This window comes from Branchiostoma floridae, chromosome 12 (assembly GCF_000003815.2).
Source record: "Branchiostoma floridae strain S238N-H82 chromosome 12, Bfl_VNyyK, whole genome shotgun sequence".
Classification (NCBI taxonomy): domain Eukaryota; kingdom Metazoa; phylum Chordata; class Leptocardii; order Amphioxiformes; family Branchiostomatidae; genus Branchiostoma; species Branchiostoma floridae.
Genome location: NC_049990.1, coordinates 2,104,843 through 2,131,120, shown reverse-complemented (window position 1 = coordinate 2,131,120; position 26,278 = coordinate 2,104,843). Strand labels below are relative to the sequence as shown.

The 26,278-nt window shown below is 41.4% G+C and overlaps 1 protein-coding gene across 1 annotated transcript in view; it reads left to right on the top strand.

The window, feature by feature from the left end:
* The first annotated feature begins 17,105 nt into the window (after nt 1-17,105).
* Nucleotides 17,106-26,278, top strand: part of LOC118427958 (zinc finger protein 729-like) — a 64,873-nt gene continuing 55,700 nt past the window's right edge. Inside the window, exons 1-2 of the mRNA XM_035837926.1 lie at nt 17,106-17,249; nt 19,043-19,605. Of these exons, the coding sequence (XP_035693819.1) occupies nt 19,056-19,605 (550 nt within the window). The 5' untranslated portion in view covers nt 17,106-17,249; nt 19,043-19,055. The remainder of the gene's footprint in view (nt 17,250-19,042; nt 19,606-26,278) is intronic.

Here is a 26,278-nt window from a genome sequence, read left to right as displayed (position 1 = left end):
TGTTTACAACGTCGTGACTTTGAGAACAAGACACCGATTTGTTAATGGTGACGTGAACCAAGTGTTTACATTCATCTAGCCCGTGGAGCTGCTCAAACAGCTATCGGCTCTGTGTGTTTCTTGTTTACAATATCTCTGTATGGAGCCCTAAACACCGATTTGTTGATGGTGACGTGAACCAAGTGTTTACATTCATCTAGCCCGTGGAGCTGCTCAAACAGCTATCGGCTTCGTGTGTTTGTTGTTTACAGTATCTCTGTATGGAGCCCTAAACACGGATTTGTTGATGGTGACGTGAACCAAGTGTACACATTCATAACCCGTAGAGCGCCTCTCAAACAGCCCTCTGTTACCGTATAGAGCGCTAAGACCAATTTGTTTTGGGTGACGTGAACCAAATGTTTACATTCATAGCCCGTGTACCATGTTTTGCGTACAGCTGCTAGTTCAGTCCGGTTGTTTGTCCTCTACGAGAGAAGCTCCTCCATGTAATACTAAAAATTCCATGAAGGTGACGAGAACCAAGTGTTTGTATTCATAGCGCATAGAGCTCGCTCGGTGGAGCTGGAGGGCTGCACGAGCAACCTCCATGGAGGTCAGCTCTGTGGAGCTCCTCCATGGAGGTTGCTCGTGCAGCCCCTTCTCTAACAAAGTCAGGATTTCTCATAGTGGTTGGCAAATTTCCTCAATAAGGCGAATGAACGGCACGTTTGAGAGGAAGCCATGGTAAGATTGGGCTGTTTGCTTTTGATGAGGGAAAAATAAAGGAAGGGGTTGTGTGGAATCCCAGCACAAGTGCGTTGGTATAGGATTTACAGATCTTCATCACACACATCTCTATCAGAAGGATGGAAGGCATACGCAGGCAAGACTTCATTTCCAACGAATCTATCCACCCTAGAACAAAACAAGCACCAACCAGTGCCAGAATTACCAAACAATGGACGACTTTCTTAGGACATGCATCCATAGCAACCCCCACGCAATTGGTGATGAAACTGACATCTGATCCAGGTACATTATGGAAGCGCAGAAGAGGCCGTCCAACAGGGAGATGGGGGAGCAGGTTTTCAACAAGCTCCAGGGAATGGGTTCTCCAAATTCGACTGGACCGTCTACTCCCAGTATGGAACTGTCTGTAGTTGCCACGCATTAACATTGATGAGACACCTGTCCACCTTTCTGAAAACACCTTATCATCACCTGCTTATGATTTACATGGCCGTGTAGATACACATATTGTGCAGTTCATGTTCAAAAGTGTTTGCACCGTTCGCATATCCTGTGGCATATTTCTTGTCCAGATCTATATATGACAGGGCTGCAGATCAATAGAATGTTTTGGAGTGGTGTTAGTTTGCTGACTGATGTAGGTTTCCATATTCTAGTTGCTGTAAAGTTCTTCCCCTTTTCATCTTATCAGAGCCCCTCACTTGATAAAAAAAGCTTTTAAATAACATGCAAAGTGACCATGATAATCTTGTCCCTTTCCATTGATAAAACAAGTTGTCTACTCTATCTGTTATCAATTTTTTTCTTCAAAATAATGAGCAAGTAATCGGGAATATGTATGCTTAAGAAGATGTCTATGCCACCATGTACCCAGTGGATATGGGGATCATGACATAATCATATAAAATCAGTTTTCATTGTCCTGGAGGAACAACATTCGCTGCGAGTTGGAAAACAGAGGAACTGTTCAGTTCAGTGGAACAGATAGGGGGAAAAGACCGCGAAGACGACACTGCCAAAATTGAAGACGGAGACAATAGTCGAAAAGAATACTCTAATAAGGCCATACCAATTTAATTTGTTGGTTCTCGGATTTTTTCAGAAAAAAATTGAAGCGACAGGGCGAAAAAAAAAAAAACTTGCAACAAGTTGGGGGTCAGGCCCAGACCCCATGGTATACGTGTGCTAAAAATAGTTTATCTGTTATAATATGATATAATATATTTCGTTCTAGTTAACTATCTAATTTTTATCTTATCACGTGGTAAACACAAAACATCTTAAACAGACCAGTATAATGTTAGTATTTTTTACAGAAATTAAGCTTATTTTGTATTTAATTTAGTAGAATTTCTATTCTAACTACAACAACAACAACAAATTTCATATAAGTTTATCTCTAGAAATAAAAATAAAAACATTGCTGGAATTATTTGCCCTCCGTGTTGGTTAAAATCCATACATCCAAGGCTCTAAATACATTTCATGGTCAACTGGTGCAGATGAAAAAAATCATAAATACACTTGCACTCCCCAAAAAATAAATGCACAACCAAAAGTACTATATACTATAAACCATATATTAATTCTCCTTTTTTTGTTACATGTACAATTGTTTGTTAGCAAAAAATTAGATGCAACTTGATAAAAACCTCCTTGAAAAAACCCAGTGACCCTTCGCTGTATTACAGTACAAGTCAAGAGCTGTGAAGTCTGATAGTAAGATAGGGGGCGCTGCTGCACACTTCACAAAATGGCTGCCGCTCGGTTTGTTTACTTCATTTTCGGACGGCTTTCGGACGAATTTTTACCTTTCAGGCATACCAAAACATGTTGACTATGGAGGTACAAGAGTGAAAAAGTACTACTTATTTATTGAGTTGTTTATTTGGGTGCCGATTTCTGTGTTTCAGTTGAAAATTTACTGTGTGTTTGAGCACATGCTCCTGAGCCATGATTATGAACTTCTGCTACGTTACTTGTCCATGTGTATCTCATATTTACGATGATTTATGTGTTCCTAATTATGTTTTGCAACAAACTAGAAATAAATAAATTGGTAACAAAAGATTTGGGGTGAGAAAAAATAAATCTACTGGTACTTCCAGATGTTCTGAACCCGATAGTTTGTCAGCAACAGGCAACTGAACGGAGTGGTGGATCTGATCCGATTTTTTTTTTTTTGAAATTGGGAAAAATAGAAGCGGCGATTCCGAGAACCAACTAATTAAATTGGTGTGGCCTAAGGAGAAGATATGAAGATCCCATATGCAGACAGCAGCAAAGAAAACTAAGTTTTGGCAGTACCTGCCAGTGTCCAGAGCCTCATCTCACACTAGAGTGTGACTTTTCTACTGCTTACTCTCGGACCCTCCAAAAACACATGTTGAAACATAATCGAGAGGAACATGCATATATGGCTGTCTTAAAACTTGACAGATGAACTTGAACTGATGATGATGAAGAACCCTTTGAACTGTGTCAACTTAGGAGCTAATTTGGTGTAAATTATAACCCGTGTGGGGTCTTGGAATGGACTCTAACTGCATTCTACCATTATTTACATTTTTTTTACAATTGTTTGACTAACATTTTATAAATGGGTCAGTGGGCTGGGAAGATAGCAATTCACACATCATTGCAAAGTATGGTTGGGTGTCATGCAACAAGAGCTCAACACAACCTTTCAACTCAAATCCTTCGATATGACATGGGGGCAATAAAAGGCAATTTATCATCTACATAAACACACGATTTGGGGGCCCCATTTATATTTTGGAAGGGTTTCTTTGTAAGTGCCCACCGCGGAGTACCCCAAAAAAGCCAACTATTTGTACTGTTCATTTTCAGAACTACATGTAGATGAAACATCGGCCTATGAGGAGTAAATTGTAACCACTTTTTATCTTATATAGTTGTAATTTTCATCATATATCGGATCACCTACTCCAGCTGCATTTCGCCGTCGGCCGACCCTACCCGTTGTTGGGCCCTACATCGGGCGATACGGAATACCCCGTGTTGTATTCTATATTTTTGTAGTCTGTATATCTGTATCTGTATCTATATAGCCGGTATAACCTTGTCTTTTGTATTGTGGGTACAGACCAGTCAGCAAATATCACAAGATCAATCGATAGCTTCCTGAATTATGCTGTTAACTCACATGAAGGAACTGATCGTGTCACATGGGGCAGGGGATTGTGTACAGCAAGGACACAGGACAAGGGCCAGCGAACCAGCTAGCAACTGTGTGGCGGATTGATGCTGTTAACTCACAAACACACACTACCAAACCCTCTTGGCCCAGGTTATATAATTGTAAAATACTTGTACTACAATAGATGAACTTGAACTAAAATTGCTCTTGAATGTAGCAGCCTTAGATACTGTGCTATATGTGTATAATCTAAAAAGGGAAATAGCACATAGGGGCCAAGCAGAGAGGTAAGGGCTAAAGCACACATCTCCAGTTAGACCTAAGTTACGCAGCCACACATCTGGGTCCGCACAAACAACAACGTGCTTTCTGAAATGTCCTGGAAGAAAAGATAGAATAGATGCAGAAAAAGAGCGGCAAGATATGTGTCCAATGACTTTGTAACAGGAAGTTTGTATCTGACAGCTACAGACACAAATGGATACATCACTCTGCATGACTAAGAAGGAAACAAGCAAGAATAATACTGCTTTACAAAGCTATTAACAGTCTGGTAGCAATAACTGCGTGTGCACCAATACCTCACTAGGAACAATCCCCACAAGTGTTCTGCCCATACTGGTACATTACACTCACCTGTAAAACAGGCCTATACAAAACCAGTTACTTCCTCAAGACAATAATTGAATGGCACAGATTACCAACACATTTTGTTACCTCATCAACGCCCAATACCTTCAAGTTGGGGCAAACCCAGTACATTGGCCTCCCGAAACCCCACATGTAGTCAGGGCCAAAAAGTGTGGCCAACCTTTCACACCCTTTTCTTATTTTTGTTACCATTTTTTGCACCACCACCACCTGATACACTACCCAAATAGGGGTTTGACCAGGATATATGATAGATATGAGTAGTTGAAAGAATTTAGTACTTGAGGGCATCTTATTTATGGTATAACTCTCCAGGTTAAACAACGTGCAAACAGAATGTTGGGCTGGCAATTTCTGTGTAGAGATATATTGCAACTTTGATGTACCTCTGAGTCATCTAATTGTCTTTATCAATTTGTCATTCATGTAGGCAGTTGAACAAGAAGCTGGGGAAGAGGTCCATGAACAGGAAGCTGTTCCGAAGCGCCATACGTGCCAAGACTGTGGATTTAGCACTATATACAGATGTGTATTGGTCAGACACATGAGCATTCACACGGGGAAAAGACAGTTCACATGTGACGTTGAAGGCTGCAATTATCGTGCTACAAATAAACACCATCTGACTGTACACATGAGGAAACACACGAGTGAGAGGCCAAGCAGTGCAACTATACGGCAGCACAGAAGGCTGTTTTAACCCGACATATGAGTCCGTTCAGGTGAGAGGCCTTCCCCTGTGACAGATGCGACTATAGGGCAGCCCAGGAAATTTCAATCACTCGTCATATGAGGATTCATGCAAAGTAATTGTGTTGTCTCCCCACACCATCAGTACAGTACACCAAGGACACAGGACAAGGGCCACATACACTGTTTCATGTGAAAAGGGTATTCAAACTTTTGCTAATAATTCAAAATCTTCACAGCAAATTACGAGAGTACTTGATCAATTTCCTTGATTCCTGTTTTGATTAGATAAATGTATGGAAAAGAAACCGATATCGATTGCTTGCAACCGAAGCAAATGCAGAAAAATCATGGAAGCAGAAATAAACTGTAATACTTATTTTACTTTCAGAAAGGGTCAGAAAAGGCGCAGAAGGAGGAGGGGATAAAGATGAACACGGGGCCATGAACTTTGTCTAAAGAGGACACGAACACAGTCGACAACGGAGCTACAGCACCGTGAAAGTTCTGATGAACTTCGGATTGCAGCCGAGAGCATTTTTCGAAAGGATAAACCAAGATGATGTCTTACTGTTGGAAACAGGTACGATTTAGGACAGCATGCGTCCAATATTTCACAGCTACATAGGATTATTTGTTTAGATAGTTTGACGTGAGAAATACATCATACCGTGATTTTACAGAGATTTTGTATAATTTTGGTATGAAGAGGCTCAGAAGCATTGGGTGATTGTTCACGAATATCAATTTTTATCATATTTCTCGCAATATAGAGCCACTTTGACATACATCATCAGGGCTCGAAATCCTTTTTCTGCATACCTGCACTGTTACGCTAAAGTGCAGCTAGAACACTGTGAGTCGTGGTAACCGTTGTTGTTATGGCATACGAGTAGCCAGATTAGCTTACTTAGCTCTAGAATCTGTTTTCATGAGTTTTCAAAGCATTACTCTAAGAATCAAGAATTTAAAACGTGGCCTGATAATGACAATACTGTTCCTCCTTTCCAGGTTTGCGGATCATGTGATACACCAAATAGTCGACAAAAGCCAGCAGATAAACACCTTCTCCATTGGAAACAGCTGCGTGGAGTCACTGCTGATGTATTACCACAACATGAAAGACGACATCAAAGCCCTTAATGACAAGGTACTTATCTTTACTGGTACTCATATTTCCACATAAGAAAGTTCAAACTGTCCGACATGACACTACAACTGTTGTAGCAAGAACTGACATAATTATAGAAAATGTCTTTTGAAACTGATGGAAAAACAAGATGTCAAAAATGCTTTCAGTTTCAAACTACCATCATCAATAATTGTAACCCTCATGGTTACCACACAGGAGTCCTCCAGCAAGAGGAAGCGGTCCAGCACAACAACAGAAAGTAAGAATTTCTGATGGACGTTGTACTTTTCATACATCGTGCTTATTTTAATGGACCGTCTTAGTCAAAATGTAGTCGTTACATTCGAATTTTTGTTGAAATATGTTGCAGCTGTCTTCACAAGGAAACACAATGTTCTGTATAAGGGACATGATGAGGAATGGGCAACGCAACACCGTGAACCTGCAATGTGAGTTCCTGTTTGCGCTTTGTGACCCCGCTGCAATCCTCTCCAGACTTGGAAACAGGTTTGATTCAGGACGTTATAGGGTCGACGTCGTTCCATTTCTGGCCACAGCGCCGGAAAAAACGCATCCCAAACTCGGAAAATGTTTCCACGCCATGGAATGCTTGTGACACAAGAATTCGAAAGGATCGTCTTTGATGGAGAAACTGGTAAAGTAAAAATGAAAACATTTCCTGCAGAGAAGAAGCACCCCTTGTCGGATGAAATAAGTTTGGAGGAGACCAACTGATGGGCAAGAGTATAAAGAGACGGACGCAAGTGCTGCCAGGGAAAGAGCTGAGTGAATGTAATGTGGAAGATTGCATAACAAACATGCGTAACAAGCTGAAGAGAATGGAACACCCACGGCACATCTCTATCTGGGAAGACTCCAGCCAGATCAGCAACCACGGACACATGGTCTATATGACAAGTACTGTATACGCCCCTGCCATTCATCTTACTGATACAGAGTACCTGGAACTATACGGTCAGAAGATCTGTGTTCAGTCACGTGTTGAAAAAAACTATAATAAACGATCAATTGTGCTTCTCTGCAGAAAGGCGTCAGATGGCTATTGAGGTGAATGGAGGGCCCCACTGTAAAGCAGTGTGGTTACACTGAGTTGGGCTACCATGGCTAAAGAAAACAGAATTAAAAAAAAAAATGGAGCCAGGTGTAGCATCGTTTTTCAAAGGAGACCTCCCTGCCAGAGGATTGTCAAAGCCAGCAAGCAGCGGGGAGGGCATTTCCCATACCCATACGTGCATGCAACTCAAGGCAATCTCGACATAATCACCTAAACTCATACAAACTCATCAAGATTGTCTTAAATACTCATATTTCCCAAAAACTACAGTCAAACCTGCCCGAGCGACCACCTCTTCTCAGCGACCACCTGCCCATTTCGACCGCTTTTTCTCGGTCCCGATTTTATTTCCCATTGACCTAAGCATTAAGCGACCTTTTCTTAACGACCACCTGGCCAACGCGACCGCGACCGGCCCGAATTGGGACCCATAACGACCGCATCATTTTCAAAATTGAGGTTTTTATCGATTTTTGACGATAGCTAGCGCAATTTTGTGCCGAAATCGGCCAGTTTGCATCAGATTTTGACTGTCATTACGATGTTATTAATTTAAACAAGAAATCTTTTTAAAAAAGCTGTGCCTTGCCGCGTATTTTATGTTATTTTGGTAAGATAGACTAGATTCTACGCTTAAAAATCCCGAGTTCCACATGTCGCCCCCTCCCCCCTCATTATCATAATTTATGTCAGATGAATTATTGGCACATTAAACAGGTTTTGTAAAACTTTTTGACCCACAATGAATATGCATTATTTTTTATTACAAACTAAGTTCCTTCTGATGCAATTTGTGATATATATTTATATAAACATGGTGAGTTAAAGCGTAGATTTATTACGCTGGACCACATACAGTAACATGCGTCTAGAAGAGCGTTTTAATACTCGCCTGGAATGTACTATTGTCTAACTAAGCCATGAAACTCGGCAAGGAAAGAAGGGCCTTTGGAAGGGGCTTTGGAAGGGCTGGGTTAAAAGGTCCGTCCATTGATCCATGGAAAAAAGCTGGCGTAAAGCCTTGCCTGGCGGCAAGGCAAAAAAAATCTATATCATTATAAAGTGAACGAATGCTGAAACGTATATAGCCTCATACTTTTTAAAGAAAGATCTGTCAGTGCTTTTGTCAAACTGTACTGCACATTCGGGACGTACCGGGCATCGAATTTGAAAGGTGCACCGTAGTTATTTCAGATACCTCGATCAATAACACAGCGACACATTAAGGCTTGTATGGTAACTGACGGCATCAAAGTTCCCTTACTGTCTAAAACGTTAGTGTACAAATGCTTTAAAACACAGTATCGTATAAAAAGCTCGATAAAAGCTTGGGGTTAAATTCACAATTTACAGCGTACGTGTTGTATTTGACATTAAAGACCTCGTTTCTTTGCGTGCGTGCAGTGTGATTGCTATTTACCATAAAACACAACGGCAACCATTAATACTTTGCATCGGGCATGTTTTGAGTCGATACTCTTCTCAGCGACCACCTGTCCAAATCGACCGCTTTTTTCCGGTCCCCCTTGTGGTCGTCTTGGGCAGGTTTGACTGTATTATCGACTGGAATAATCTACCATATTCAACTACCCTTCAAGCTAATCCTGTTAAGTTCAAGGAATTACAACACCTGAGGAACAGCCAATAAAACAGTTAGTACTGCGCCCTGGGTGGATTGCCCCAACACTGTTATCCAGTACCATACAAGAACAAGAAATAGATTTGATGACGTTGAGCATTCGTACCGTGCCACGCTCATGCCTTTTACAGATCTAGAGTGGATCTGCTTGCTCAAGGAACTGTGATATCACAAGTTTGGGGAATATCATTGAAAGAAATGACGGCCGTTGCAATACGAATAATTGCAATAGAAGTAATTGAAAGACTGATGACTCTACGGCTCAAACTTAGAAACCGACAGCATGCAACAGTAATTAGCTGCTATGCCCTACCTCTCACAACAGAAGGCAAAATCAAAGAAAAGCTCTATGAAAATCTGCATAACATTCTTAAGTCGGTCCTAGCAAACTGATAGAATGATTCTTTTGGGGGGTTGCAACAATATGTACAAGAAGGAGCTAGTGAAGGACCTCTCTTCTCGCGGTGTACTTGATGTAAATGAAGCCTAGGCTATGTCATCCAAGGACCTGTGCCTTCTAATGAAAAAAAAATTAAAGAGCTCCATAGCATAAAACTCCAACCCGCCTTCCTGTTCCAGTGCCCAGAAACGTAATTGGAGAGCCTCAACCTACAGAAGCATGGGATTCTACCGTGTGAGCCTCTAAGTGATATCTCTCACTGCATTCAGCATATCTTTGAAGAGCCACCACTACATGTCCTGATATCAAGAATGACAAAGGAATAGACAATATGATGGAAAATCACGATTAATTGAATGTGCAATAGTAGTTTTTAAAAAATATCGCGTAATTCATTTATAAATTTTTTAAACCTTGCTTTCTATCTTAATGTGCTAGGAATTTTATTGTTTACATTGTATGAACTTCATAACTGTGCTGAATGTAATGTCATTACCTCAATTCAGCCGCAAGGCTGCAATCCGTATGACATGTTTGCCAAATAAACCATTATAAAGGAAGTTTACAAATGCACACTGGATATTAAGGGGATCAAAATAGGATGCGACTATACCGTGATACCCAGGTCTAACTGGTTACCAGGCTGGAAGGCAACTACAAATCACCTCTTGTCATGCAACATATCACGTCTCTGTTGGAAATTCAACGTCGTTGCTACCTGCTCGCTAACAATGTGAGATTTTTGGTCTTCACAACTAGTCATTCCTACATGTCATGTGTATGCGCATAGTTATCCCCAAACCAAAGAAGAAGCTGTTAGCTCGTTGGTTGTATGCCCATGTACTTCAATACATTGACCACCCATGAATCAACAGTCTTCAGGATCGTAGCACTAATATAGCTAGCGCTCAGCTCCACGCATACGGAATCAGAAGAAAGAATGTTCAACCAGCTGAAAGGAAGACAACGCACAAAGGGTATTGGTAACATGATGGTGCGGGCATATTATGAAGATGTGATGTAGAACGACAAACTTAAAATTTATCTGACATTCATACGCACTTAACTGGAATATGCCAGTCCTGTGTGGGGTGGACTACCGAAGTACCTCTCAAACATTTTTGAAACTGTTCAGAAGCGATATCTGAACTGATCAGAATCCCTGTGGAGTATTTGCCTTCACTGTCGAGCAGACGTGACAGTGCCACACTGAGATCATTACGCAACACATTACAGGGAGAGTGGTGAACAGTGACAGAGGAGGGAGTTGTCTTTCAAGATGGACCGTCCCATCCAGACAGCCGTCCTTTAGGACCTCAGACATTGTTTCATTATTATTGACGTTTCATTAATACCAAGCTTGTGAGGGGGAGCCGGCTAGCCATGAAACGCTGCTCAGGGTTCTGTTCTCCCCTGCATGTTTTCTTTTTATTCTATCATTTGTTTTTAATAGATGTATGTGTGCTGATATGGAAATAAATAAATAAAATAAATCAGATGCTGCACTTCAAAAGCAGCAATCTGTTGGCAGTTGATGAACATCTGCACGATTCCTGGCAAAAGAGCCTACTGGACAACGTGGTGATTCCATTGCGAAAGAGATTTTATGTACAAAAGCCATGGAGAAACGAACTTGACAGAAATAAAGTTTAATTTACAGACTTTCTTCAGAAGAAATGGATGCTGCCGCAGTAAATTCAGACACCAAGTGCTATGACTCGACGGAGGGCAATAGTCCTGATGATAAGCCTGTAGAAGTAGATGTCTGAGTGTGCTAACTGTTCACAGATTATTCAATAATGTGTAAAATGCTCACAGCGTGCATCGACTGGCAGTTCCAGCACCAGTCCCAGCAGCAGTGGCCACAGGGTATGCTTTATTGTAAGTTTAGAATAGAGTAGATACAGATAGTATGGTGTTTTCTTTCTCCCCAAAAGAGTAGTGAACTAGCCCCGGTTCAGCGAAGCTGGGGAAGCTGCGAAGTAGGTCCAATATTCAGAAATCCAGAGAAGAGAGACTGGAAAGAAGTGGCAAATAAAAAGGATTGTGGACTTCACGTATCGTCTTGACTTCATTCAATTGGAAAAAACATGTAACATGCTTATTGCGTACTGACGACGTCCTTATCGCTCAAGGGAGGGAGGTATCTAGAACCGACGAGACAGCTACTGTCAACATCACACAGGAGACACACGCTGGAAAAGCACATCCAGCAATTGGAGACATACAGGTTCCGGCAGTTAAAGAGATCAACCTTCAGCACTTTGCTATTAAAACTATCCCGTCGAATGAAGAAACTAATTCATTTGTGGGAGATAGACATGCCTTTATTTGAATGATGTGCTTTCTTAAATATGTCTCCATATTGTTACTATGTACGTAAAAGGGTCTAACGAAATATTTTCGAAACCATGCATATGAAGTGAATAATAAAATATGCTTTGCGGCCAAGGGTAAAAGAAACCGAAGAGGTTTCGACATTTGACAGGTTTTGACTGCGAAAGAAGATGAGAGACCCTGTGCATGTTAGGAAAGCCTAACTAAAACGATAGAATAGTTACATTGCGTTGTTATCATCATTGTCTCCATCCTACTATGAGAAGAATCCTTTTTAAAACCTATATATTGTAATGGTATTCAAGTTCATTTATAATATATTATTATATAACAGTGTATACATGTAAATTTCTTTGTAATTAGATAACTTGTAACATATGTAAATTGGATACAATTCAGTGCAGAAGGAATTCTTACACAGTGAACATCTATCTATTTATCTATCATGGTTGCTACAAACGAAAGTGAGCAGGCGCTACTCAGTCTTGAAAGGAGATGTGGCAATCTGGTAGCGATAATTCATGTTCGAACATAACCGTGCGCTGATGTCAATGAAGCCCCTTCTGACCTAAAGGTCCTGTATGGCAGTTTAAAGCTAGCGAAGTCTCTCTCGGATACGGATGGTTTTTTTTTTACACATTTTAACATTGTCTTTGTGTAAATTGTCTCAGTGTCTTGTAGCTTTATGCTGTTTTAACTCAAAAGTCAATAGCTAAGTTATTTTAGTCTTGATGATTTTATTAATTTATGTATGTGGAGATATACTTGTAGCTTGATTCCTGTAAGTAATTCGCAATTCAGCTAACCAGCTGCGACATCTTTACAAAATAAAACCATGCATTCATCCAAGGCTGCCATCGCTGAGGAGCAGGACGAACAGATAACCTGATTCATATGGCTTCTATGAATCAAACCAGCAACAAGCTCAGCAAGATATGGAGGTCAGACCTGTCAAGCAAGCTAAAAGTGCGTCTCTTTCTGTGAACAGTGGAGAGTCTGTACTCCTGTATGGCTGCGAAACATGGACTGTAACACCAAAACTGGAAAAGCAGCTAGACGGGTGCTACACAGGATTGTTGAGATGTGTACACAACGTAAACTGGAAACAGCACTGCAACAACAAAGTGTTGTATGCCTGGCTCCCCAAACTATCAACCAAAATACGAGCAAGACGGATGCGGCTAGCGGGACACTGCTTCAGAAACAACAAGGAAGCGGCGTCCAGCATAGTCCTGTGGAAGCCAGTTCACGGAAAAAGGAGGCAGGGCAGACCACCCCTTACACACCTAGATGTGTTAAGACTGGGATACTGGTCTACAGGCAGACAACTGGGGAAGGCGATGACTGACAGAGCTTTGGGGCTGAATATAGTGTTTCGGGTCGCAGGGGAGGAGCAGCACCCGACATAAGTCAAGTAATAGAAAGCTCTGAATGATATTACACCCCCACACTTCAAGAACAAGCTAAAGAGAAATGCTATGCTCAAGGTCGTTTCCTCTGCAATTGGTTTTACGGTCTCAAGGAAGGAAAACCACCTTCTAATTGAGTATTATCAGGCTCTTTCGCAGATTCGACAAAGATAGGAGAAAAAAAGTACATTACATTAACAAAATCTAAAATCAAATGTTATCAGTCTAGAAGCTGGTCTATTTGTCAATAACCTTTCACGAAATAAATCACTAAGGCAATGTTTTACAATATGCACGTGCAGGAAGAAGAACAGTTTGGGCAATAGTTCATATTACGCACAATGCACATAATTGTGACGCACCTTATATACTCTTTCATTGGAGTATAGACATAACGTCAAACAATATGTGTATGAAATGAATCACGCAGATAATTTCTTACTGGATGGGGACGGGAGGAGGAAGAGGCTGAAAGATAAGTGTTTGCTCATTGACATGCAATAAAAAGTTCCCATAATTTTCTTACTGTAACCTCTGACCGAAGATGATGTCATCACCTTTGGGGACCGAGATTGTGGCGACTTTGATGAGTAGCGGAAAGGGATCTGGCAAAGGTGTTTTTAAACCTTCTTGGTTCGACTGTAGAGTACACGGTCTGACCACTGGACCAGCCAGAAAGCTCAATACAATTCTACCCCTGAAGGTCTGTCCGTTAGGACACTAAAACAGTCGTTCCAACAAGAAAGTGAAGTTCGTAGAGTGTGAAGTAAGAATGTAAACGTTATGCCTTTTTTAAATCTACGTTTAACTGTGTTAAGAATGCTTTAAATCTGTACAAGTCAGTTCAAAACTGGGTACTACATTACCATAATTAATCATAAAATTAATGCAATGCACCTAGATTCAATTAAAATGTTCCTTGTACAGAATTGTGTCACTGAGATCAAAGGAAGGACTTGATTTCATAAAATGCGCAATGAATTATAGAGTCATTATTATGTTATGTATGTCCATACTTGTTTGACCTAAGGTATATGTTTTCTTTGGCAGTGGCTGAAGTCCACCTATGAACTGGCTTTGAGTACTAAGAAAAGTGTTGCAGAAAGAGCAAAGCTAAGAGTCTACATTGGTTTGCTGCCTGGGGCAACAAAAGCAGTTGCGTCGGTCACCACCACAAGACCCAGAGCAAAAGCACAACAGGTCCGAAAGATCAGAGGCAAGATAAAGTTTTAGTAGTTGCAATTTTAAAGTCCGGTTGTTGGTCCTGATTGTACAGCATGCCAGTGAACTTATCCGATTGGAAATGAAGCATTTGTTGGCTTGATGCCCATAAGGGAAACAAATACTATAAAGCCATAGGGGTAAGTGTACAACTCGCGCTTTTGGATAATAATAATGGAAAATTCATGATTGTTTGTAATTTGAATTCAGATGATACACGTTTATTTTGTCCCAAAAGGGGTTCGAGAGATAATGTCCCTCGAGCGATTTAAAACCTCAGTGAGGCAAAGAAAGAGGTTATGGAAAGGTATACTAGAAGGCAGAGAGGGAAGTGTACGAGTGGCTTTTTGCGTAATAACTAAAATAATAGCGTTTCAATATAGGTATTATGGGGCGACCGTGCTCGGCAACCGGCCTACGACCTGCAGCCGGAGTTGCAGCGGGAGAGAGTGGCCGAGTCGGCTGGCGTGGAGGGGTAAGCTGGTACGTTTTAATTTTGAAACTATAACACATTTTGTTTAAAGTATTTTTTCGTAAACGATGTACGCAGTTCTGCGCTATACTGCAATGTACTTGTCTTGGTGGATCCTGATATTGTTATTGATTCATTTGTGCATTTATTCGTGATTGATTCATGTGTTGATTTATTAATTTATTCATGTATTGATTTATTCATGTCTTCATTCAGGACAGGCCTGGACGTAGGGCGAGGGGCGGGCGGAGGATGGCCGGGACTGGGATGTACATCGATCGTGTTAATACGTTCATTTATTATTCATAAGTAGTTAGGGGCGTGCGGAGGAGGACGAATGCCGGAACATACATCGCCCATGCTCCCACGTTCATTTATTATGCATAAGACACGGAAGAAGATGCTCATAATGTAGTTTTTTACTTTGATTTTAGTCACAATTTATTTCTGTTGTCATATGACGTATTTTTCTAATGCTGAGTTGTACTTATCATATTGTAATGTTACGTTTATTAATATAATCATTTGCATTTCATGTATTGTACTTTCTTTTTACAATAAACTTTATCTATCTTATTAGAAATGTGTCATGCTGACTCCATTGCAGTACGACGAAACTTGCATTGTTTCTGTAGTTACACAACTCGAACACTTTCGCTCGAAGTAGCAGCAAAGTTATATCATGATGTTGAGTAGCGTCCCATTTTCGGAACACATGTGCAAATTACAAAGACACAACACTTTGAGGGCGAAATCAAAACTGCCAGGGACGGCGTTAACATCCAGCAGACCAGTCTAAGCTAAGCTGAACCAGCCCCCACTGCACCAGGTACAGTCCCCGAAGTCTGGGTTTCCAAGAGGCTGGACAGCTGAGAAAATAACCCTGACTAACACACTCCCTGAGTGAGCTGGATGTTCTGCCATAGCAAGCAGAAGATTTCAACCGCCATACAAATTGTATTGGCCTTTGCAACTGATACTCAGTGATGGTGAAATACTCAGAAGACGTATTACTGTACAATAGCCTGTTATACGAGGAGGTCTGAAATGTCGAGGCTTGTTCGGGGAAAGCCTGAATTGTAGCAACCATTCATAGTATATCTACCAATTGTAAGCCAGACCGTATACAAAATGGTGTCTACACACAGCAGGTCAACCGCGATAGCACACCTAATAGCAGGCTAACTCGCTATGGAGAAGGGTGCTTTAAAATGGTGGCCACACAACACACTGGCCAGAAAAAATTGCAAAAGACGGAGATTTCCTATACCAGCACCTAAGCCACGACACAGTGTAGCTCTATGAATTTTAGAAACCCAATGTCACATTTGTGGAGGAAACGTGAGGTACAGCGGTGGTCTACAAAGAGGCACAAGCACCAGCGCTGAAGCCGCGCCCTGCACGCCAAGCACAACATGGCGAACACGTGCTGAAACCACCGCCGGGCGGCTAACAGACTAACGAAAAAGGCAGAAATTTCCACAAAATTATCAACTCAAATTCTACCCAAGATATCCATACATGCCCTTAACGTCTTGGCAACATTTGTAGATGACATTGGAAGTTAAAAACACTACCCAAAGACGCAGGTAGACCGACAAATTCGAGACCACCCAAGATACATGTCCGTACGTAACAACACCCACCTGTGATGTGGCTGTCATGTTACAAACCGCTCCTTTGTATCCATACGCGGAGCATTTTTCAGTATCAATCACCAAATAAGCAATAAATGCGGTTACTATATAGCACTATCATTGTTTGTTAGAATCTCAAAGACGAATTTCCGTTTTTGCTGTTTTCTAGTGTGCGATGGTTGACTAAAAATATATTTTTTGTCTGCGATTCGATACTTTATTAGGAGTGATGAGTCAGCATGGCGGGAAATTCGCTGGAGGCTTAAGAAGGGTACCTCAACCTACTGGATAGATAAAATAATTTTATTTTCTGGCGTTTTGAAATCAAATGTTGAAATGTTAACGCTACTAAGCTTAAACGAAGAAGTTACCGTAATGTTCACCAGATGTCATAGACCTCGAGAGGTTTGCGTAATTCGAAACTCACAATCCTCCATTAGAATCCTCAGTTCGAGAGAGGATGCTTGGGAAATTCAATATTGCGACAATTGGTGAGTAATCAGGAGGATATTGACCCATGATCATAGAGTACTTCCGGGTCATCTCCACCACGACTTCCTGTTTACTCGACGTGGCGAGAGCGACAGCGGTTTGGAAAAGTTCCCGTCCTTCCGGAGCAAAAATCATAACTTTCGCGGCTTCAGAGACAGCCTACTGGTGTTTGTGTGCAAGACTAGGGTTCAAGTTTGTTCAGGTAAGACGATATGTTGTATTTTGACTCCAGAATATCTGTAGATTTGACAGAAAACTGAAGGTGTCGTGATTTTGGTAGGGCGAGGGGTCCCGTCATCTGGAAACTCAACTACATTTTCCTGTCTTCTGTAGGTGTTGAAAAACATACCATAGCCTGCAAAGAGAGAGACACATGTGTTCCTTTTTAACTTTGCTCTTTCCTCGCCTAAAATGGAGGAAATTTTAGTGAAATTCACACGGGGAAGCGAGGGGTAAGGTTACGTAAACAAAATATTTTGGGGGCCCCTAAGAGGTTTACATAGGGTCTTTATTTTATGCTTTAAGCGTTATGAACAAGAAATACGTTTAGGTGTATTTACAACATACTGCAGGGTCAAGTTGTATTTACAACATACTGCAGGGTCAAGTTTCAAGTGTTTATTGGTGTTTAAAAACGTCTTTAATGTCATAAAGGGCGAAGTTGATACATGTAAGGTATACTGTAAACCCCTCCGTTCGCCCCTAGGCTAGCCCTGGAAAGTGCCCGCCATTCTGACATCTGGTGTTAATCATGGCGTGTTTCGCATTTTCCGGGGAGGTTCAGTAACTGATGCTTGGATGTGTTTTAATTTAAGGTTTTCTCTGTGTATTTTCGGGCACAACTAGTAGGAAAAGAAATATCCGATTTTGCTGAAGTTTGACCGGGTGACGTCACACATAATTCCTCACCCCAAAGAGGGATTATCTTTTGGAAACAATGACAAAAAGTGTCCCCAAGAAATTCCATTTTGACAAAGATTGGCCCATGTTGCCAACAAGAGGATCATTATGCACACTTCATGTTTGCAAAATGTCTCTGCAATTTCTTGTTCTTTTAGTTTTACCTTTCAAAAGGACTATAAGCCTGATGTGACAGGCAGTCCCGTATAAATCATTACTACTATGTAGTAAGTGGATTGTTGCTTATGTAGATACAGTACAGCCACACCAGGGTTCTGGTATTTTTGGCTTGTACCAAATGGGTTATTCTGGCACACAACTCTACACACAAGCGCACATGCACACACACACACACACACGTACACACACACACACATACCCACACGTACACACTCACACACACACACACACACACACTCGTACACACACTCGTACACACATATACACATACCCACACATACACACACTTTCCGGTACATAACTCTACACTCACTCACACACACACGCAGAAATTACACGCACATATACACTCACTCTCACATGTACATGTAGTGTGAACTGTGAATGTAACGTTACATGTGAGAGCACATACATACATACCACCCTCACACTCAGGGTTGACAATCACGGCAAAGCCTATATGAAATCACCCCTGACAACTCAGCCACAGTATTCGGTTATTAGGGGTGCCTTGCTTATGAATATTAATGAGCTTGCCCTTATATGGGCAGTCAGCCGTTGGGGATCGGGCGTCGGCATGGTGAGCAAACAAAGCCATGGTAATACGTAACATGATTGGCTGGTAGCTTCCCAGCGGCCTTTGCGAGACAGCTTGCGACAACAACAAGCCCAAGGAAGGCCTGTTCTCTGATTGGTTGACAGCTTGTTTGTGGCGACAATCATAATAACCGTGGGTAGGGCCTGGGATAGCAGGGCCCCATAAGGTAAATGCCGTTGGGGACCGGGCGTTAGGAGGATGATACATACATACATACATACATACATACAAACACGCATAAACACACATACATCGGAAGCGTATAATCTTCTTGGTGAAAGTAATAAATAGGGATCTTTTACAAATTGTCTTTACAGAAGATCTCGGAGGATGTCGACAAGCAGTGTCCAGAGTTTGGGTGACGTCAGCGGAAAGGCGAAAAACGATTCTTCTGTGCGATCTGTCAGAAAGGAGAAACGCTACAGGTGTGAGGAGTGCAGCAAGCAGTTCAGTCGGCTGGGTAATCTGAAAACACACGTTCGGACTCACACAGGGGAGAAACCTTACAAGTGTGAGGAGTGCAGCAGACAGTTCAGTCGGCTGAATGATCTAAAGAGACACATGGGGACTCACACCGGTAAGAAACCCTACAGGTGTGAGGAGTGTAGCAAACAGTTCAGTCAGCTGGGTCATCTGAAGAGTCACATGCGGACTCATACAGGGGAGAAACCCTACAGTTGTGAGGAGTGCAGCAAGCAGTTCAGTCAGCTGGGTGATCTGAAGACACATATACGGACTCACACAGGGGAGAAACCCTACAGATGTGAGGAGTGCAGCAAGCAGTTCAGTCAGTTGGGTGATCTGAAGAAACATATACGGATTCACACAGGGGAGAAACCCTACAAGTGTGAGGAATGCAGCAAGCAGTTCAATCAGCTGCGTCATCTTAAGGAACACATGCGGACTCACACAGGCGAGAAACCCTACAGGTGTGAGGAGTGCAGCAAGCAGTTCAGTCAACTGGATAGCCTGAAGAGACACATGCAGACTCACACAGGGGAGAAACCTTACGGGTGTGAGTAGCCTGATTTAATCGCGCTTCTCAGGCCCGTCGTACATTGCCGCGCCGATCAGCTTGATGGGCATCGCGGTTAAAACGCGGGAATGCGCTTATCAGCGGGTTTTCCATATATGGATAATTACATGCAATCGTCATCCCCTCGCCGCACAGCCGGCTTTCTGTTGCTGGGGATCGGGTGGCGTTGCTATGCAGGTGATTGACATCGGCACGGGTCATATCTGTTGGCGATCTCTTTGATTTAGACGGGGAGAAGTTTCCCTTGTTATGGAGAGGATTCATCGTGTTGGTGGTTTATCATGTTTATACGTTCATGATCAAGCTCTATCCTTTACAAAACATGCACACATTACACTAGTAATTCACACGGGAACAAGAAGTGCGTCGATCTTCAAGAAATAAAACATTTTATCTAAATGGAGAGTTTGTCGTCATTTTTTTTTACAAAATGAAGTGAACTGAAAGTAGCCTGATTTAATCGCGCTTCTCAGGCCCGTCGTACATTGCCGCGCCGCGGGGAGGAGTCTACAAGCTCCGGATAGCGGAGTTTGCGTTACACAGACTAAACTGAAAGCATATATACTTTTGTTAGCAAATAACACAAATTCGTTACGAGCTGAACTTTGCTGCATATTTTCACAATGGTATTTATCAATGTTATATTACGCTACGATTTAGAAGTTTTGCCCATAAAATATACAAAATGGTTACGGCATTCACGTTGTGCTACGATGTTACACAAGACGTTGTTAAAAAAAAAATAGAGTAAACCCACGAATTTCTCGGCAGAAATACATTCAAATTCATAGCGTCAAAGCGCTATATGTAAGGCGTTTTTTGTGAGCTACAAACAAATCGGAATCAAACCCTCATTACAAGAATTCGTCGCCGCCCCAGCGTACAATCAAATTTTCAAAATGGCGCCATCCCTCATTCCCTGCCTGTAGCTGTAGCTGCCGCATGATTCTCACATTATTTCTGCAATGCACGGAGCAAGCTCGGCAACCTTCAAGAGTCTGGCGATGTTTTTGTGTGAAAAGTTTGCGATCTTGATTGTTCCATGGCGGGCGGGCGGGCGACTTCTTCCAGAAACGTCTTCTTGGCCGATTCGAGATTCGCTGACGTCCCTCCCGAGTTTTCGCTGCCAAAATGCAAGTTTCGCAATTTTGGTCCTGATTCCGGACTATGGTGGTGGTTCCCGCTACGTTTTCTCTCGCTGCTCACCGCCTCTATGGCTTTCTCGACAGCAGTATCAAGTCTGTTGTTGTTGTCGTTGGGTCGGCAGTGTCCGCCAGATTTACGGCGGCCGTCAAGCGCGTTTTGAATTCACCGCGTCGGTACGGTACTTGTATTATTCAGAACCACACGCACCGCCGGCGTGTACTCTATTCTATTTCTATTCATGTATTTTTCGGACTTCAGGCCTGTAAACTACCAAGTCTTATTCTAAAAGGATTTTAGTAATATTCATGCAATTTCAAAATTTAGCGCCGCCTTCACATCGCTGAAATTAAGTGACTCCATTTTCCCCAAAACGCTATAATTTCCAAACGCAAGATTAAATGGATTTACATCAAACAAACAAGCAGGGTGTGGGTGGGATGATCACATTTCGCACCCGGGCTATCACCGCCCCCCTGTCTGGCCCGTGGCGCCAGCGGTGACAGCGTTAACAAGTTAGTTTCCATGGTAATAGGGGCTCGACTAGAATCCAGGCCCACCATTGGTGTTGAAACATTCCACAACGGTTCCCTGGGCTTATAGCAAGCGGCGCACAAACTCCGCGGGGAGGAGTCTACAAGCTCCGGATAGCGGAGTTTGCGTTACACAGACTAGGGTGTGAGGAGTGCAGCAAGCAGTTCAGTCAACTGGATAGCCTGAAGAGACACATGCGGACTCACACAGGGGAGAAACCTTACAGATGTGAGGAGTGCAGCAGGCAGTTTAGTGTGCTGGGAAATCTAAAGACTCACATGCAGACTCACCGGAAACTCAAAGGTGTGAGGAGTGCAGCATGCAGTTCAGCAAGCCATGTGGTCTAACCCACGTGGATGTAGATCCAGAAGGCTAAGATTAGCATGTTGTCATGAAAGTCACTTCAGTTTTTGTTGTGGAGGCAACAGCTTTTCTGTTTTCTCCAGAAGTTTGTTTTTGGGTGGAAATCATGCTGGGTGAAGGTCAAACTGTGATTTTTAGCATGAGGATTCTATTTACCCAAGTTTTTGACCGTCAAACTCCATTTGAACAGCCAGCTGCTGCTATGACCGTACATTATGCAGATGCAGAGACGGGGCCTGTTATACTGCAACTTATGATCTAATGTTCACCAAGTCATGTTGTATCTGCGTAAGTTTGCTCATTTCTTGACAAAGACTTGAGTTGGACAGTTAAAAATTGGCCAAGTCCAGTTTTTGTGTTAAAAGTTAAAGTTCAATTTTGACCCAGCATCTTGTTCAGCTATTCGAGTAATTTGGTTTCACATGAACAGTTCAGTTCAGTTAGTTGTTGTGCTATAGCCAATATAGGATTTAGTTTCGAAAATGTTACTTTGTTGGAAGCATATCGTGTTCAATTTGATTTTCTATCTTGTAACTTCCATGATCGTAAATCTTGTTATATAGTTTCCTAACAAACTAGAACTTTACGTTTTTAGCTAGAACGTAACTTTGATGGTAAACTAGAAGTTGTTCTTGTAAACAAGTGAGTAAACTAGTATTGTTTATGTATCAGAGTAATTAACTTCTTACAGTTTAACTTCTAATGTTTTTCTAACAAACTAGAACAGTTCGACTTACATTACTTTTGTAGACTAGAACGTAACACATGCGGACTCACACGGGAGAAACCCTACAGGTGTGAGGAGTGCAGCATGCAGTTCAGTCGGCAGTACAGTTCAAAGAAACACATGGAAACTCACAAATGAACCTGAACAAGTGTGCGGGAGTTGAGTTAGTATTTCAGTCAGCTTGGTCATCTTAGTGGACACCAGCTGTGTCACGCATGTTAGAATCAGGTGTGAGGAGTACTAATGAAACAGTCATGACATCAGCTTGGTTAGAGACAGGTGTGAGGAGTACTGATGAAGCCAGCAGGTGGGGAAGTGAATCAGGTCCGACAGTTTAGTGATCGGTTGAACCTGAAAAAGTTAGAAGCACTGACATGTTGTCAGTAAAGCTAGTTCAGTTCGTGTTTTTGAGCCGCCAACATTTCTTGTAAAGTTCAGTTATCCGTGGTATTTTAGATGTTAGTTTTCAAGATAATAGTTTTGTGTATCATGTTCAAGTTCATTTCTTTCTTTGTAACCTTTCCTTCATGAAAATTGTGAAGTCCCCTCACGGTATTCTGGAATTTTGTTACTAAGGCGATAGTTTTATTTGATGCGTATCATGTTCAAGTTCATTTCCTGTTTTGTAACTTCTCTGATGGAATATTGTAGATCTTGATTGTTTGTTAGCAAACTAGAAGTCAACTAGAACTTGCACGTTTTTGTCTCTTTGTTGACATATTTAGTTTCTAAGATTATTTGTTGGAAGCGCATCGTGTTTTGAATTTGAAATTCCTATTTGTCCTTTGTTATGGTAAATTCATTTTCCTTTGTTTTTATTGTTTTGTAACAAACTTACTAATAGAACTTAACTTTTTTTTTGTACTCAAATATTATCTCAAATATGAACCGTAGCACAATGCCTGCAATGGAAAAATACCTCATTTACGAGTGAACTTACAACCAGAGATGATGATAAATCCATTTTTATTGTACTCTTCTAGGATAGCTATGTTTGTTAACGTTAGATTTAGACTCGCAGTTTCAGTTTAGATAACTAACAGAAGTGTTAATAACGTTTGAAGATAAGATCAGTGCACTGATAAGTAACCGTCTTTGTTGTTGATTTTGATATTTACCTGTTTTGTTAACAGTTGCTTTAGAATAAACACTTCGAAAACAAACGTGTTTTTCTTTCACATTGAATTTATTAGCACATGAGAAGTATAGGAAATTCCCATTTACTTATCATCCCAACCAACAGAACACGGGATATCTAGCACACCAGATACCAAGACCGGAAGTCCTGCTGCAGTACCTTTGAAAGTCACTAGAGGCCGATTATCCAATCATTTTAGTTTTTCAACACCAGATCAGTGTTAAATAAAGTTGACACACAGTCTCTGTAGTATGGTCCACCAATACCCGATATCACAGAGCCGGGGTGTGGCTAGAATCTTTAATGTGCGTCCACGCTACAACAATTAGTTATACAATTGGCTCTACATTCAGCTAAACATTATTTTCAAGACACAAAGAAAGGGGGACAAAATAGAAAGACTAACAAAATACGCCTAGAAATACATGTACGTCAAAAACAGTCTTAGCCGAACCTCTGTTTGAAGAATACAATATCGCGACATATTATATATATGGCCTCCTTCCGTCAATATTGACCATGGTAAAATCCTAATCTAAATTTATATCAGCCCTACAACGTCGATGTGGCAAAACAGTCCTATAGGAGAATGACAGTACCTGCCACATATCGCGACAACTGTTGAGTAATCAGGAGCTGGTGTCTGACCCATGATCATAGAATACTTCCGGGTCATCTCCATCACGACTTCCTGTTTACTCGACGTGGCGAGGCCGACAGCGGTTTGGAAAAGTTCCCGTCCTTCCGAAACTAAAAAACACATCTTTCGCAGCTTTAGAGACGACCTACTGGTGTTTTTGTGCAAGGCTAGAGTTCAACTTTGTTCAGGTAAGACGATATGTTGTGTTGTGACTCTAAAATCTAAGATATAAAAAATAAGATTTGACAGAAAATTGAAGTGTATCGTTTTTTGATAGTGATCCCTGGGTCCCGTAAACTCGACTCCATTTTTCTGTCTTCTGTGGGTGTTGCAAAACAGACCATAGCCTGCAGAAGGAAGTGATACACATGTTCCTTTGGAGCTTTGCTGTTTCCTCGTCTAAAAGGAAAGTTTCTATTCATGTTTATTCAAAATTAACTCGGGGAAAGCGAGGAGGAAGACAGAACATAACGTAAACAACGTGGGGCCATGAGGGGTTTACCGAGGGTCTGTCTGTTAAGAATTGTTTGTATTGTAATCATCAAGATGGGTGAAAGTGCAAGTGTTTTTAGGTTTATTTTCAAGTGCGGAGGTAATTTTCAAGTGTTAATTGGTGTTTAGAAACGTCTTACTGGTATTCACGGCGAAGTTGAAAGATGTACGGTATACTGTAAACCCCTACGTCCGCCCCTGGGACAGAAACCTCCCGGCATTGAGGTGTTCATCATGGCGTGTTCCATTTTAGCGGAAGTGTTTTCAAATCTAGGGGCTTCTCTAAGTATTTTGTGGGACCACTGGCGACATGTCGAGAAAAGGCATCCGATTCCGCTAACGTTTGACCGAGCGATACCACAAATTTGGCAAGAAACTGATAATTCGAGAGATTCACCATTTCTTTGTTTCACCATTTCTTTGTTTTTACAAGCGTGGGGTGACGTTTAGCGCCAGGAGTCGTACTCCTTTGTTCTTGTCCTAGAGTCAATTCCAAGTCACCGAGATGGTTTTGAAATAATATTTGTAATAAGTTTGAACTATTTTGAGTAAAAGAACATATCAGTCACTAAAGTTCAAAATTGTTCAAACATTTCAAAATGAAAGTTTAAACATGTTTGAACCTTTTTATATTTGTTGGAACATTTGGGAAAGTAATGATATCATTATCTCTTTATTTAGAACAATTTTCAAACATATATGTGTTTTTGTTATTGTTCCAACATGTTCCAACATTTTGTGTCATTTTTTCCCTCCATAAAAACTTTTATTGACCCCATAAACAAAGCTGCTAAGCTTGGTCCTTTGTTTGGCTCTTGTATTTTTAGACTTTCTTTAGTATACACTGGTGAGTCTTTTGTGAGAAGGTGGCAGACAGACATAATTTCCTGCACTTGGCAGGGATGTGTGAATTGCCCTCTTCCCAGCCCACTGACCCAGTTTCATCATATTGTTTCCATGTTCGAACATGTGATCACAAATGATGCATCTATGTTGGAACAGTTTAGAAACTAACAGAAATAATGTATTTGATGTTAGAAATGTTTCTAACATGTTTGAATACTATAGAAACATTTAGAACGTCATATAGATGTTGTAAATAGTTCTAAACAGTTACTTATCACAGTTAGATTGTTACCAAGATTTCCAAATTGTTAGAACAAAAGGCAAGAAACACCCTCTCGGTAATATGGAATCGACTCTCCTATTGTTATGCTCGTAAACAATAGATGTCGGTCCCTTTCGCATACGTTCATCTCATTAAAACCGTTTTCATGACAAAATCTTGAAAGGAAGACCGCAAAATCCAAAGGGTAAGACTGCAGACCAGGTTCTTGCCCGCGCATTTACAGTGATTTCTGCGTGCATTTGGCAGAGATCTATCAGTTGCTTCTCTTTTCAATGAAGATTCTTTTTCAGTCAGTAGGTAAAGATAAACCCTACTCTCCAAGCTGCAAGCAGAGATTGTGTCACGGAGAGG